General features: G+C 39.1%; 1 protein-coding gene across 6 annotated transcripts in view; it reads right to left on the bottom strand.

The window, feature by feature from the left end:
- Positions 1 to 16,129, bottom strand: part of LRRIQ1 (leucine rich repeats and IQ motif containing 1) — a 258,148-nt gene that overhangs the window by 234,219 nt on the left and 7,800 nt on the right. For all 6 annotated transcript variants that reach the window (XM_058308513.2, XM_058308508.2, XM_058308506.2 and 3 more), the window contains exons 4-6: positions 14,513 to 14,604; positions 13,168 to 13,285; positions 11,871 to 12,094 (exon numbers count right to left, since the gene is read on the bottom strand). In XM_058308513.2, the coding sequence (XP_058164496.1) occupies positions 11,871 to 12,094; positions 13,168 to 13,285; positions 14,513 to 14,604 (434 nt within the window). The remainder of the gene's footprint in view (positions 1 to 11,870; positions 12,095 to 13,167; positions 13,286 to 14,512; positions 14,605 to 16,129) is intronic.

Below are 16,129 nucleotides of genomic sequence, written 5' to 3'. Positions count from 1 at the left end.
GTAAAAAAAGTCCTCTTCTTTTCTCGTTGAATGACTGATAATAATGTGGTTCATAAAAATAAAGAATACCAGAGGAACATGCTTCAGAAAGAAGGGCAAGCATTCATTTTTTGACACATTGGGTTTTGAATGTGAAGTATTTGTAGGGGAGCAAGCAATGTAGTTACATTTATTCTAAATTAAAAATATAGATTTGGTTTTGTTCAGTCATGACTATGAATGAGATTAGTGAGAAAGAAAAGTACATAGAGTACAAAAAGAACATGACAAAAGATGAAATTTAACGTCACAGAGAAAATAAGAAGCTGAAAATGGAGGAGTTGTCAATTAAGTAGGAAGAGAAGACAATGTGGTCACACAAATCTCAAGGGAAAGATGTTCAACAATCAAGTTGTCAATAGCATAAAATGTTACAGAAGCCAAAATAAGTTAGAAGAATCTGTGAGTATGATGACTAAGAGATCATGAATCGTCTTTGTCATGAGCAGCTTCAGTCAGTGGGGTGTCAGTGATAGTGGTAGAGAACTAGCAGGTTTAGGGTTGAATAGGAGATGAGAAGAGTAGTTAGCAAAAACAACTACTCTTTCAAAAGCACAATTATAGGTAGAGCTAAAGAGCAGCTTAAGTGAGACATAGCAACAATGGTATTACCTCTCTTTTGTTTTGTTTTGTTTTGGGGATGGAAGAAAATTGAATATGCTAATAAACAATAAGAGAGGAGGAAAAAGCAGAAAGACTGTTACAGCATATAGGAAAATATAGGTAGAAACTGAAACAGGATAAAATATAGAGCAGAGGAGGAAAAGATAACCTTGGCAGAAGAAAGAAACCACTTTTACTGAAATAGAAGGGAAGGGAGAAAGGGATGAGTGTGGATGCTAATGCTAAATAAGGGATTAGAAAGAAAAGGAAGTTCATAAAGATGACAAAAAGAAAAGATATTACGTGATCATTTGCTAAGCATGAGGCAGGAGGAGTTGGGTAGAACTCTTAAAGAGACTTAAAATCATTGCTTTGAGCAATAGAAGAAGCAGCTTACAAAGGACTCAGACAAGAACTGCTAAAAGGAACTAAATTAAATATTTAGAATCCATCATTATGAAATTTTGAAAAGGCCCTAAGGAATAATAAGCACACACTTAGGAAACCATTAAACCTACTAATTCCATACATATATTTTAAACCACAATTTTCTGATAAATTACAAATTACTTAAAAAAGGGCCCATACTACTAACACTCAATAACAACAATGCATTTCAACACAAACCAGCAAATGCTACCCAATAAATCAGTATAATATTCTATCTTAATCTGGAATATTTTAAAAAGGCTTCTGACTTTAATTTGTGGGAAGAAAATAATAAAACTATAGGAAAACAAAAGGTTCATAATTTACTACATAGAGAAATACATGGTCAAACTGGTTCTTCAGTATTACAATTGCTTTAAATTTATTCTTAATATAAGCAGGAAGTTGCATTGTCCTCAACATAGAGGGCTGGAATACCCTGACAATATGCTCATGTTTCCTATATGTAACACTAAAAAACTAGTAAGTTCTTGGTTGTCTATATATACATATATAATTAAAGTTGATATACATATTTATATATATATATCACCTTTGGTAATATAAGATAGAATGTCTCTGTATTAGTCAGGGTTCTCTAGAGAAACAGAATCAACACGAGATATCTGTCAACGGTATGCGATTCTAAAAGAATCTCTAATGCAGCCAAGGAGATGCACAAATCCAGGTTCTGCAGCCAGGCTGCAACCAGGGGCTGCAATGAAAGTCCAATGAAGGTTCTTAACGAGTTCCGGGAGATGTTGGCTATCCAAAGATGAGCTTGGAAATTCTCCATCAATGTTGGCATCACTTCCCCTTTCAGGCATTCAACTGATTGGGTTAAGTGTCACTCACTGCTGATAGCAATCTCCCTGATTGATGTAATTATAATCAGCTATCTATAATTTACCACTGCGGTAAAGTCAATGGTGACTAAAGCCCATGAATGCCCTTGTGTTACAGTTAGAACAGTGCTTCCTTTACCAAACAACTGGGCACAATTACCTAGCTAAGTTGACACAATAGCCTAACTGTCACAGTCCTCCACTTGTCAACTCGGCAATCACACACATAACCTTAAACCTCTAAGTAAAAACAATAACAGACATGCATATATATATATATTTCCACCTAACAATGTTCAACTCTCCTGCATACAACTGGAAACACATTAATTGCATACAGAATAGGGTACAAGTTCTTGGGAAATATCCACTCTCAAACTTGACATCCTCAAATATTATGACATGAAATGGATACAACTTGTTATATGATAAGGGAAAAGTTTGGAGAAGACGACAAAGAAATTTTTTTTGTATACTATCATCATCATAATGAAACAAGGAAGAAAGATTCATGACCATTATAGTCCTCGTTTCTGTAACTGGTCATGTGGTTGAAGTTCATATTTATCACTACCTTCATCCACTACCCACTCCATGATCCCATTACCCTCAGCAAGCCCTTCAGCTGACCGTGGTTCTTTGCCTGGTGAGGTGACCCAAAAATTCATTCCTGAAGATTCTGGGTCATTGTTAGTCCTGCTTGGATTGGGTTGTTGCAATTTTCCATTGACTAATCATAGAACATGGCAATACTAGGAGATGCCCTAGAGGATCTCCTATATTCCAGGCAAACTCTTCTTTACCCCCATTGTGTAGATACAGTCCTATTTCCCCTTGATAGTCAGGATCAATCACCCCAGCCAGAATAGTAATTCTCTTCTTGGACTGTTGATTCAGAGGTAAGAGGATCCCAAAGTGGCCAGGTAGCAGTTTTAACTTCCAGTTCAATGGAATCATTGTTGTGTTCCCTGGTGACAGCACTCCTCCTTTTGGGACTAAAACCTGTAGACCAGCAGAATTTGAGGTTGCACAGACAGGAAGCAAAAATTTTCCTAGTGGGTCACTAGGGGTAATAGTGAGTGGTGCAACTCCCGTTTCCACCCCTTGATTCCTGGACCCATGAAATCTGGTTATGGGAGAAACAGCACTATAGAGTAGATACTTATTAAGAGCATACACAGCCTCCTGGAGAACATTGCCCCAGCCCTGCAAGGTATTGCCACCTAACTGGTGCTATAACTGAAGTCTTCAAAAGGCCATTCCAGTGTTCTATCAATCCAGCTGCTTCAGGGTGATGGGGAACATGATAAGACCAGTGAATTCCATGGGAATGTGCCCAATCCCACACATCATTTGCCATAAAATAGGTTTCTTGATTGGAAGCAATTCTGTGTGGAATGCTGTATTAGTTAGCCAAAGGGGAACTGACGCAAAATACCAGAAATTAGTTGGTTTTTATAAAGGGTATTTATCTGGGGTAGGAGCTTACAGATAACAGGCCATAACGCATAATTTACTTCCCTCACCAAAGTCTATTTGAAGCAAGATGTCTGCTGACGTCTGTGAGGGTTCAGGTTTCCTGGGTTCCTACATTCCTGGGGCTTGCTTTTCTCTAGGTTCAAGGTTCCTTTCTTCCTGGCTTCTCTTTCCTCTGTGAGCTTACTTTCCAGGGATCCAGTTTAAGTTTTCAGCATCAAACTCCAGCATCACGAACTCTCAACTTTGTTCTTTGCCACGCCTTTCATAAAATTTTTTTCATAACGCCCTAATCATAACTTATTCATGCCCAGGTACAGATCAGATTACAAGCATAATCCAATATTTCTATTTGAAATTCATCAATAATACTAAACTGCTACAAAGGCCTTGGCAGTAGACAAGACACTTGGTAAGTCCACGGGTGGTAGTTTTGGAAGAAGCATTGCATGCAGGAAATGCAAAGCCATATCCAGAGTATGTGTCTATTCCAGTTAAAACAAATCACCGCCCCTTCCATGGTGGAAATGGTCCAATGTACTCAACCTGCCACCAGGTAGCAGGCTGGTCACCTCAAGGAATGGTGCTATATCGGGGGCTGAGTGTGGGTCTCTGTTGCTTGGCAGATTGGGCACTCAACAGTGACTGTAGCCAAGTCAGCCTTGGTAAGCATAAGTCTGTCTTGTTGAACCCGTTCATAACCTCCATCCCTACATCCACGGCCACTTTGTTCATGAGCCCATTGGGCAATGACAGGAGTGGCTGAGGAAAGAGGCTGAGCATTAGCCACAGAGTGGGTTATTTTATCCACTTGATTATTAAAATCTTCCTCTGCTGAAGTTACCCTCTGGTAAGTATTCACATGGGACACACATATTTTCATGTTTTTTGCCCACTCAAAAAGGTCTATTCACATACCTACCTCTTTCCCAGACCTCTTTGTCACCAGTTTTCCAATCATGTTCCTTCCAGGTCCCTGACCATCCAGTCAAACCATTGGTAACAGCCCATGAATCAGTGTACAAATGTACCTCTGACCATTTCTTCTTCTAAGCAAAATGAACAACCAGGTGCACTGCTCAAAGTTCTGCCCAAGGGGAGTATTTTTTTTTTATTGACTTTGTAATAATATTACATCAAAAATATATATGTGAGGTCCCATTCAACCCCGCTCCCCCACTCCCCCTCTCCCCCCCAAAACACTCGTTCCCATCATCATGACACATCCATTGGATTTGGTAAGTACATCTTTGGGCACCTCTGCACCTCATAGTCAATGGTCCACATCATGGCCCATACTCTCCTCCATTCCATCCAGTGGGCCCTGTGAGGATTTACAATGTCCGGTGATTGCCTCTGAAGCACCATCCAGGGCAGCTCCATGTCCCAAAGACACCTCCACCTCTCATCTCTTCCTGCCTTTCCCCATACCCTTCGTCCACCATGTCCACTTTTCTCAATCCAATACCACCTCTTCTATGTGGACATTGGATTGGTTGTGTCCAAGGGGAGTATTTACCCTCAACACTGTCCTTCAGGGATGACCCAGAAAGGGGCTGCAGTGTTGCAGCTGTCCATTTTCGGGAGGTACCTGCATACCATGCAGAACCATCTGTAAACCAGGCCCAAGTTTTCTCTTCCTCTTCCTTAGTCAACTGATTATAAGGGACTCCCCAAGAGGCCAAAGCTGAGGGCTGGGGAAGAGAAGGTAACATGGAAGGGATGGTGACCATGACATTTGGGTTACTTACTCACGTAACTTACTCATGCCTTCAGGACCCGCTCAAGCCTTATCTCGTAGATACCACTTCTACTTTATTATGGAGGGCTGCTGTGCACACCCAACTTTATGGTTTGGTGGGTCAGACCATACCAGCTCATAATAGACAACTCAGGTCTCATGGTAACTTGATGGCCCATAGTTAAGCATTCAGTCTCTACTAAGGCCCAGTAGCAGGCCAAAAGCTGTTTCTCAAAAGGGGAGTAGTTATCTGCAGAGGATGGCAGAGCTTTATTTCAAAATCCTAAGTTTCTGCATTGTGATTCTCCTATAGGGGCCTGCCAGAGGCTCCAGACAGCATCTCTGTTTGCCATGGAAACTTCCATCACCATTGGATCTGCTGGATCATATGGCCCAAGTGGTAGTGCAAGTTGCACAGCAGCCTGGACCTGACACAGAGCCTCTTCTTGTTCTGGTTACTGATTTAGTCTAGCAGCTTTTCTGGTCACTCAGCAAATGGGGCAGAGTAGCACACCAAAATGAGGAATGTGTTGTCTCCAAAATCCAAAGAGACAAACTAAGCATTGTGCCTCTTTTTTGGTTGTAGGAGGAGCCAGATCTAACAGCTTATCCTTCACTTTAGAAGAGATATCTTAACATGCCCCATACCACTGGACACCCAGAAATTTCACTGAGGTGGAAGGACCTTGTATTTTAGTTAGATTTACCTCCCATCCTCTCTCATGCAAATGCCTTACTAAGAAGTCTAGAGTCTTTGCTACTTCTTGCTCACTAGGTCCTATCAACATGATACCATCAATATAATGGACCAGTGTGATGTCTTGTGGGAGGAAGAGACAACCGAGATTGCTGAGGACAATATGATGACATAGGGCTGAAGAGGTGATATACCCCTGAGGCAGCAAAGTGAAGGTATACTGCTCGCCTTGCCCACTGAAAGCAAACTGTTTCTGGTGGTGCTTACTAATAGCAATTGAGAAAAAAGCATTCACCAAATCAACAGCTGCATACCAGGTACCAGTGGACATGTTGATTTGCTCCAACAATGATACTACATCTGGGATGGCAGCTGCAATTAGAGTCACCACCTGATTAAATTTACGATAATCTACCGTCATCCTCCAAGATCCACCTGTTTTCTGTATAAGCCAACAACCTTCAAATCCATGATGGTGACACTAATTTCTGCAATCCCTCCAGAAATCTGGTATTGCTTTTGGTTTACTATTTTGCTAGGTAGGGGCAGTTCTAGTAGCTTCTACTTGGCCTTTCCAACCATAACAGCCCTCACTCCACAAGTCAGTGATGTAATGTGGGGATCCTGCCAATTACTGAGTATATGTATTCTAATTATGCATTCTGTAACTAGGGCTATAACCACAGAATGGGTCTGGGGACACACTGAACCAACTGTGAGATGGACCTGAGCTAAAATTCCATTAAACACCTGACCTCCATAAGCCCCTACTCTGACTGGTGGACCACAGTGATGTTTTGGGTCTCCTGGAATTAATGTTAATTCTGAGCCAGTGTCTAATAATCCCTGAAATGTCTGATCATTTTCTTTTCCCCAATGCACAGTTAATCTGGTAAAAGGCCATAGATCTCCTTGGGGGAAAGTGGGAGGAAGATTAAAAGTATAAATTTTGGGTAGCTTAATAGGATCCTTCCACAAGGAGATCTGGCCTCCTCCTCATTCAAGAGGCTCTGAGTCTGTAAACCATCTCAAGTCCGGAAATTGATTAAGGGGCTGTGATTCTCTGCATCTGTAATATGAGTTAGGGTTTGGTTCACTCAACCTAGAACTCATCTGTTTAAACGGATCCAAAAGAAATTTATAGACTGTCAGTTTACTTCACTGCTAGGTACCCCATGATGTATTAGACAACGCCATAACTCTATGCAACTCAGACTATTTTGAGTGCTTTTTTGAATCTGCCTTTCATTGCAGTAGCCACACCTACCTTGACATTGGTGATTAATTGCCAATACATGACTTTTACCAGACATCTAATCATCCCCATAATGTTTAAGGATTCTAATTTCATCGCAGCCCTCCCTCCAGTAATATCTGGACTACAGAGAAGAGCAACCACAGAGTTCTTCAGGGAAGATGGAGTTAGTCTTACAAATTTATTCCTCACAGTCCTGGTTAAAGGTGTGTCCTCTGTATATTCCTGGTGAGTGGGCAGCTCTCAACTGGTAAATCCATTCTAGCATTCCAATCTCCCTAAGCCTTTGAATTTCCTCTTCTATTGTATATCAGGACGTATCAGGCATCTCAACCTCAGACATGCTAGGCCATCTTTTCTTCCAGTTTCTGTCAGTCACCCGAACAAACTGTTAGAGCCCTTTCCAACCCCTTGAGCTACAGTGTTGAATCCAGAATTTCTGCTTAGTGGGCCCATATCAATAAATTCAGCCTCATCCAACATTATAATCCTTCCCCCATTATTCCATACCCTTAGTATTCATTCCCACACATATTCCCCTGATTTCTGTGTATATAAGTTAGAAAACTCATGCAGTTCTTTCTGAGTATACCTTACTTCCTTGTGGGTCACACGTTGTATTTCACCTTTGGGGGCATGTTGTGATTTTAGTCTAATAATAGATCTCAAAAACTAGAGAGGTGGTGGGGATGGGTAAGAAGAAGGATCAGAAATGCCTTGCATGACCTCAGGGCATTCCCTTGCATGTTCTTCTGTTAAGACTGGATTAATCTCTTCAGGCAGGGATTGGAAGGCAGTTTCTTCAGGGCAGACTGGAGGCTGGGCAGTGTATGCTTGAGTTGGTCTAGTAGTGCCTCAGGGCTGGAAGTTGTTTCACATTCCCTGGGGCAATCTGGAGGCCAGATGATACAAAGTTGACAAGGTGTGGTCTCCACAGGGCTGGCCATTTTAGGCTTATCTAGTAAAGTCTCAGCAGAATTCAGGGTTCCAGTGTCTCCATCAATATTATCAATATCCTGTATGTCTCCATCCCAATTCTCTGGATTCCACTCTTTTCTAATCAATGACTTCAACTTAACTGCAGAAACCCTGTGGGGTTGAGATTTTAGTTTCCTTGGTAACGCCGCTAATCATGCAATGAGAGTCTGAGTTTGGTTCTCAGATATTTTGAGACTGTAGCTACAGGAGACAAGATTTTCTTTCAGAGCACACATAGAAACTTTTGCATCATTCATGTGGTATTTAAAATTTGAAGCCTTTAACTCATCTCTTTCTTTTGTAACAGTATCCAGAGTATCTAGGAGGAGTCAGTCAACATCATTATACCGTTTGACTTCATAAAACTCTGTTAAAAGTGTTGAAAACACTCTCATCCAGATCCTTGCTTCTTATAAGGGTAGAAGTATGGGAATCCAGTGATGATATTTTGCATATCTCAATTGTAAACTTGCATCATGGACTGTTAGCAGCCTCTTCGTTATTGGAAAGGGAGTCGTCAGTACTCTTGAGTCCAATTAGAGTAGAGAGCCAACTGCAAAACTCCCAGAACCACCTCAGACACCCCATGTTTAAGACTCTGTTCCCCAAGAACCACTCCCGGTACCAAGCTGTATTAGTCAGGGTTCTCTAGGGAAACAGAATCAACAAGAGATATCTTTCAGTAGTATGTGATTCTATAAGAAACTCTCACGAAACCATGCGGATGCACAAGTTCAGGTTCCACAGGCAGGGTGCAGCCAGAGGCTGCAATGAAAGTCCAATGAAGGTTCTTGATAAGTTCTGGGAGATGTTGGCTGTACAAAGACAACCTGGGAAATTCTTTCTCAATGATGGAATCACTTCCCCTTTCAAGCCATTCAACTAATTGGGTTAAGTGTTATTCATTGCTGATGGCAATCTCCCTGATTGATGAACTATAATCAGCTATCTATGATTTACTGCAGTAAAGTCAATGGTGACTAAAGTCCATAAATGCCCTTGTATTACAGTTAGCCCAATGCCTGCTTGACCAAACAACTGGGCACAACTACCTGGCCAAATTGATACAATAGCCTAACTATCATAGTCTCCAGGTATTCTAATGACTCTAGTGGCCTTCAAAGAGGTCCTAAAATCCACCAGTTTTTCAACATGCCACTACTATGACCTAATTGGGTGGACCTTCTGGAAAATCAGAAATAAGAATAAACGCAAAACTCCTTCACAACAACAACAAAAATTGTAGTTAAAGAAATTAGTTCAATTATGGGGGCAGAGTATGGGCTATCATCTAAATTGTTGACCCACTACAACAAAACATGTTGTACATAATGTACTATTTGTCAGATCCATTACAAGGATTTTGCATAGCCAAAAAATTTCTGTTGCCTTTCCCTATCATTAGAAGGGTATAAAATAATAATTTGTTTGTAAATGCCAGCCTGTCTAGGGTGATGGTTGGGAGGGAGTTGTCCAGGGAAAGTAAATAGGGTATATAAAAATGTTCATATATTCGTTGAGTATTTTCATAGTAGTTATAGTTACAGATGACAACTGAGGGAGTGCTGAGTTCCTAGCCAGGGTAACTCTGTCACATTCCCCAATGGGACAGCAAAAATACCCCAAGTGCAAAAGCAAAGACCAGTGAAGAAGGATGGTCCAATGATGAGCCTTTGATACTGCTGACTATGCTTAGGAGCCTGTGTGCCTGAAATTTGAACCAGGCCTAGAGCTGCAGAGTGCCTAAGAGTTATCTCCTGAGAGCCTCCATGTTGTTCAAATGTGACCACTCTCTAAGCCAAATTCAGCATGTAAATGCATTACCTTCCCCCCAGTGTGGGAAATGACTCCCAGGGATGAGCCTCCCTGGCACTGAGGGATTACTACCAATCACTAAATGATGATGCAACTAGAAAAAGACCTTGAATAAAAGGGGGAAATAGTAAAGACAAATGAGTTTATATGGCTGTGAGTCTTCAAAAGAGAGACAGGAGCTCATCAGAATGGTCGTGCTTATGTACACCTAAGCAGGATCCCAGAGACAGTCAAAGTAAATCCAACACCACGTACTGGTACTCCTGAGGGCTATGGGGACACAAAGGTTCTATGGTCATGGCAGTTGGCTCTGGAGTTCAGTGCCTTGTCAATGGGCCCTACTTTGGAATTTGTGTGACAGAGTTGGACTCAGATGTGACCTTTCCACACTTTCTTCTTCAGTCACTATTACTGAACCTGTGGTTGGCGCTGGGGTTGGTGTATACCCAGGAGACTTGAATCTCTGGATTGGTCATGTGCCAGCTGGGCCCTGAGCCTCAGCAGAGTTTTAAATCCTACTCTCTGGTTTATTGGACTTACCCACGTTAGCTAACAGGGAGGTGAAGATGGTCAACCACCACACCAGGGAACTAAGAATGTCTACAACTCCAAGCAGGAGAATCACATCCATCCACCATGTGTGCCTAAGCCCCCTCTCAAAATAGAAGTGGAGTGGACATCACCATCCCAGGGTCCACAGGATGGAGGAATAAAATATAGATTAGAGTGGACTTACTTTTATTCTATTATAGAACTATTGTGACTAGCAATGGAAGAAACTGTAGTACTGATCTGGAGAAAGTGGCCATGGTAGTTGCTGAGGGCAGGGAGAGGAAAGAAGAGATGAGATGTGGGGGCATTTTTGGGATTTGGAGTTGCCCTAAATGGTGTTGCAGGGACAGATGCTGGACATTATATATCCTGCCAAAACCCACTGAAGGTACTAGGGGAGAGCATAAACTACAATGTAAACTATAATCCATGTGGTGCAGCAGAGTTCCAAAATGTATTCACCAAATGTAATGAATGTGCCACAATGATGAAAGAGGTTGTTGATGTGGGAGGAGTTGGGGGGTGGCATGTGGGGTATGTGGGAACATTTTATATTTTTTAATGTAACATTTTTTGTGATCTCTGTATCTTCAAAAAAATAAAATAAAAAAATAAATGCTCAAAAAAAATCTTAATGTGATGTCGTAAAACTTCACAATGGGTGTCTAAAGTTTATCTAGGAAAAAATAAACATAGGAAACTGGCAAGATGTTTTGAAAAAGAAGAACCCTGGGTGGGATGTGTCCTTTCAGACAGCAAATATAATAAACCTAAAATAATTTAAGCTGTATGGTACTGCTCTAAAAATATACAGAAACCTGGAATAAAATATGTAATCCATAAATTATATTATACTGCTTTGAATATTAAAGGGTAGCTTTTCAAATTAGTTTCAATTGTACAAAATTTCTATTTGGGTTGCTTGTAAAGTTTTGGTGGTGATGGTAGCACGACATTGTGAACATAATTAACAGCACGGTATTATATACTTGAATGTGGTTAAAAGGGGAAATTTTAGGTTGTATATCTGTTACTAGAATAAATATTTAACAAAAGCAGGACTGTACAACACAGTGAACCCTAGTGTAAATGACAGACTATAGTTAATATTACAGTTATAAAAGTATTCTTTCATGAATTATAACAAATGTATCAAACCAATGAAGGGTATTAAAATAGGGCGTTAAATGGGGACTCTGTATTTTATGCATGATTGTTCTATAAACCTATGATTTCTCTAATAAAAAATTAACTGAAAAAAAAGACTCCCAGATATTATTAATCTACAATGAATTGCTTCTTTATCAAGAGTAATAAAAAGCAGAAGAAAAGAGCTCAATTTGCACAATAATTCAAAACCTCAATACTCTTCAAAGGAAGCCACTGATTTCATAGAATTTATGGGAACCAAAACAAAACAAAACAAAAAATGAAAATTACCTTCTGAATATTCTCTAACTTCTTCTTTTCAACTTCAAATTGTTTCAGCCAGCAATGTCTCTTTTCTTCTTCCTCTTGAAATTGCTTTTCTTCTTTATCCCTCTGAGCTTTGAGACTTTCTTTCTCTTGGTTTTCCAGTTCTTTCTGTTTATCTTGCCAAGCCTCAAAAGACTGCCTACATCTTTCTTCCACTTCACAGTATCCAAAATTTATATCAGCATCATCTGCATTCATGAGGAAAAATAACATTATTCTCAAGATCAAGTCTGTCTAAACTGATCCAATTTAAAATACAAAAGCAATTTCAAAATGAAGAAATAATGTCAATGTATTACCAAAGTAAAAATGATAATATACAAAAAGACATATTCTTAAATATACCTAGAAATTCCATCTCGGTCAATAAGGAAGTCATACAAAATAGCCTTGAAATATTCCACAAAACCTTGGGGCGCAGATGTAGCTCAAGTGGCTGAGCACCTGCTTCCCATATACAAGGTCTTGGGTTTGATCAGTATCTCCTAAACACATAGATATTCCACAAAATAATAACATAAAAATATAATATGTGTGTCTGTGTATATAGTCAAGGAATAATTAATAAGTTCATGGTAGGGTGAATCTACTGCAGTCAGTTATACATGTGGAAAAATGTTAAATATATTTCAATCACGTTAATTTGGGAAGCATAGAAAATTATGTACTTAAATTTAAGTGCAGTACAAGTATAATTTTAAACCTTGCAATATTATTTTTCTAAATGTCAAAAAAGCATCTCTGGGAAGCAAACTTGGCCCAGCGGTTAGGACGTCCGTCTACCACATGGAAGGTCCGCAGTTCAAACCCCGGGCCTCCTTGACCCGTGTGGAGCTGGCCCATGTGTAGTGCTGATGCGTGCAAGGAGTGCCCTGCCACGCAGGGGTTTCCCCTGCGTAGGGGAGCCCCATGAGCAAGGAGTACGCCCCCTAAGGAGAGCCGCCCAGCACGAAAGAAAGTACAGCCTGCCCAAGAATGGCACTGCACACATGGAGAGCTGACACAACAAGATGACACAACAAGATGACACAACAAAAAGAAACACAGATTCCTGTGCTGCTGACAACAAAACAGAAGCGGACAAAGATGCCACAGCAAATAGACACAGAGAACAGACAACTGGGGCAGGGGAGGGGAGAGAGAAATAAATAAATAAATAAATAAATCTTTTTTTAAAAAAAGCATCTCACTTTATGTTTTCAGATAATTATGATCAATCACATAAAAATTATCAAAAACATAACTGAGCACTTTAGTCCACCTGGTAAAACATGTTCATTCACAGGCAAGTTAGGAGGACTAGGCTCTGGAGCAGAATTAGGACTGGTACAATGTGTCTTACTCCTCAGAAATTCTTCCTTTTCTATTTCAGATAATATCTGAGAATTTAAAAGAAGATGGTTAAAAGAGTGTCAAAGATCAAAGAAAATTAAAGTAATTTTAATAATTAAACATTAAATATTTTATTCATATAAAACCTAATATTTTATTTACTCCAAACCTCTGACAGATACAAATATACAGCACATTGATAATTACTGTGAATTATAGTGAACAAACATGCTTTTCTTATTCAAACAGACTGCATTTTCTCTCCTTTGTATCTTTCAGAACTCTAATCAATTACTAATATTGACCCACAATATGCACTGAAATTGCTTGAAAATTATAAAAAAATGGACCTACTATTGTTTTCTCTTAATACATTTTTGTCCTCTTACCTGTGGTGATTGTGTATTATACAAATTGACAATATAGTCAATACGTTAAAAAGAGAAACATTTTCTACTTTTACTTAAATTATGCATGCTATAATCAATAATTTTTCATAATTTGATTTCTACGGAACTGTAGCTGAAATATATAGGATAGCTACTCAATGAAATATAAGTATAATAATTAAAAAATATTTCAAATTTGAGTGTTACCAAGAAAAGAAGATACATATAAGTAGCTTTCAAATTATAATTCAAAAATACTTCAAATTTGAATGTTACCAAGAAAAGAAAGATATATATAAGTAGCTTTCAAATTACTTAGGGAGCAGGAATAGGAATGGGGTAAAATGAAAAGAATGTGGGCCTAATGAATCTAAGAAAGTGAACCTGTAGAAGAAACTTAATATTAAATACCTTCATGGGCATTTTATCCTAATAAAATGATAGGCTCTCCCTTAATAATTTTTTGAGAATGTTTTTCTTCTTTTACTTGTTTTTTTAAATTAATATATGATGTTTAAAATTTAAAGTTGTTATAAAGTTTTAAAGTCTCTACTGGAACATAGTGTATTCTGAAGCAAGGTAATAAATACTTTGTTTTCCTCAGAATTCTCAATAAAAAAATATCATGCAATATAGTTCTACTGTTTTAATCTACATAAACTTTAATTTACCAAGTACTGTTGGTTCAAATCTCTGGTTCTAATATTTTTGAAGATGGAAATTTGCATAGTTTTATGTATCAGAAAAAAAAAACCCATAAAAACAAAAATGGTTTAAAAATAATTATTCATTAAGCCAGGAAATTAACTATCACCCTAAGTAAGAGGGAAAAATACTTTTTTAACAGTAATATTGAGTACTTTAAGTCAAATTTTCAAGTCATACCTTCATTAATTTTTCTGGATTTTCTTTATATTCAGTTGCTAATTTTACTCTTAAATGCAAATGATTATTAGAAACTTCTCCACAATTACAACCTAAAGAAAGAAAAAAGCATAATTTCAAATATTAAGGTGGGGCATTTGTTAAAATCCTAAACCCTTTCATCATCTTCTAATCTCAATTTTTATTCTAGACTATTTTTGATCAATAAGCATAATTCTCAAAATAGAAAAAATGAAAACACTTTTATTTTAAAAATAAAAGTAATACATTCCTAAAGCACTGTGACTTTATTACCTTTCATATTCCAGACTTAAAGTTATTTCCATTGTCATAACTAGTCAAAACTTTTGGGTTCTGTCTTGACATCCATTTCACCTCAGCTAAGCCAGTGCAGCTGCAATACTGCCCTTTGGCCTAGTTAATGAATAGCTTTCCAGGCCTGAGGCATAAACTTCCCCAGAGTCCAAATCTGCATCTGCCGCCCACCATCCACACCATCCACAAGCCTCACCCAAAACCCAGAAACGGCCCAAATGATAATCTAACCAGCCTCCTCACCTTTGGAAATCCCAGTCGCTTCACCTTTTCACACCAGTTTGCTTTAAACTACCCAATCTTTGACACTTGTGGGAAATCTAATTTCAACCCAGGAGCACAAAATAAACACAAGCCCACGGGACCCTCTTCCTACCTTCTGGTTGAGACACTGGAGCCAGTCATACTTCTTATCAACCTCTCACTGCACCTTTCTCTCCCTGGGATCTGTGAGTAACAAACTATCTTTTCTCAGACATTATGGTCTTGGTTTCCCATTCTGTGGAACCTGACCTCGACTGGGACCATAATTTAAGATCCAACTTAACTCATTCAAAACATCCATGCACAAAGAATCATGATTTGCTTGAAAATGCAATGGCACCTTGATTACAAATCAACTATCAAATGTCCAGTGCTATCTGCCTCAAACAAGCAATCTAATCTTATACAAGACACTGAAAAAATTTTAACATGTGAAGGAAGTGAACTTTAATGCCTGATTATGAGTTTTTAAATGAATCAAATACTGAGTTTTATCAAGTTTTTCATCACCTGCAGAAATGCAATTATTTTTCTTTTCAAATTATTGTTTAACCTCCTGTAGCAGTTTGGTATTATTTATGAATTCCAAAAATAAATATTTGATTATGTTTGTGAACTAGTCTGTTCCTCTAGGCATATTAGATTGGATTGGACTCAGAGGTTTCACTTTTACTTGATTAAATAATGATTAAGGCCCTTGGTGGGAGAGGACTCACAGAGAAAACAACATGGCAGAAAAGAAAGTTGGAGTTTTGAGCTGAAGTCCCAGGAAGTAATTGCACAGGAGAACAGAAAGAAGCAGATATGTGAGGAAAGAGAGAAGGCTCCATTAGAGATGGCAGATGCCCCAGGAAGAGATGAGTTATTTACCTGACAGTTTATAGCTGGTCTTGTGGAGAGAGCAGAGCAGCTGAGCCTGGAGAGAAATAAGACTTGTCCCAGCCTACAGCTGATACTGGAAAAAGCTGGGACCACAGAGTCCTGGGAGGAGGAGGAAGGCTGAACCCTTGTAGATGGCTGGCAGCCATCTTGCTCCAA

This window comes from Dasypus novemcinctus, chromosome 12, assembly GCF_030445035.2.
Source record: "Dasypus novemcinctus isolate mDasNov1 chromosome 12, mDasNov1.1.hap2, whole genome shotgun sequence".
In the NCBI taxonomy this organism is placed as follows: Eukaryota; Metazoa; Chordata; class Mammalia; order Cingulata; family Dasypodidae; genus Dasypus; species Dasypus novemcinctus.
This window is presented reverse-complemented; position numbering and strand designations above follow the sequence as displayed.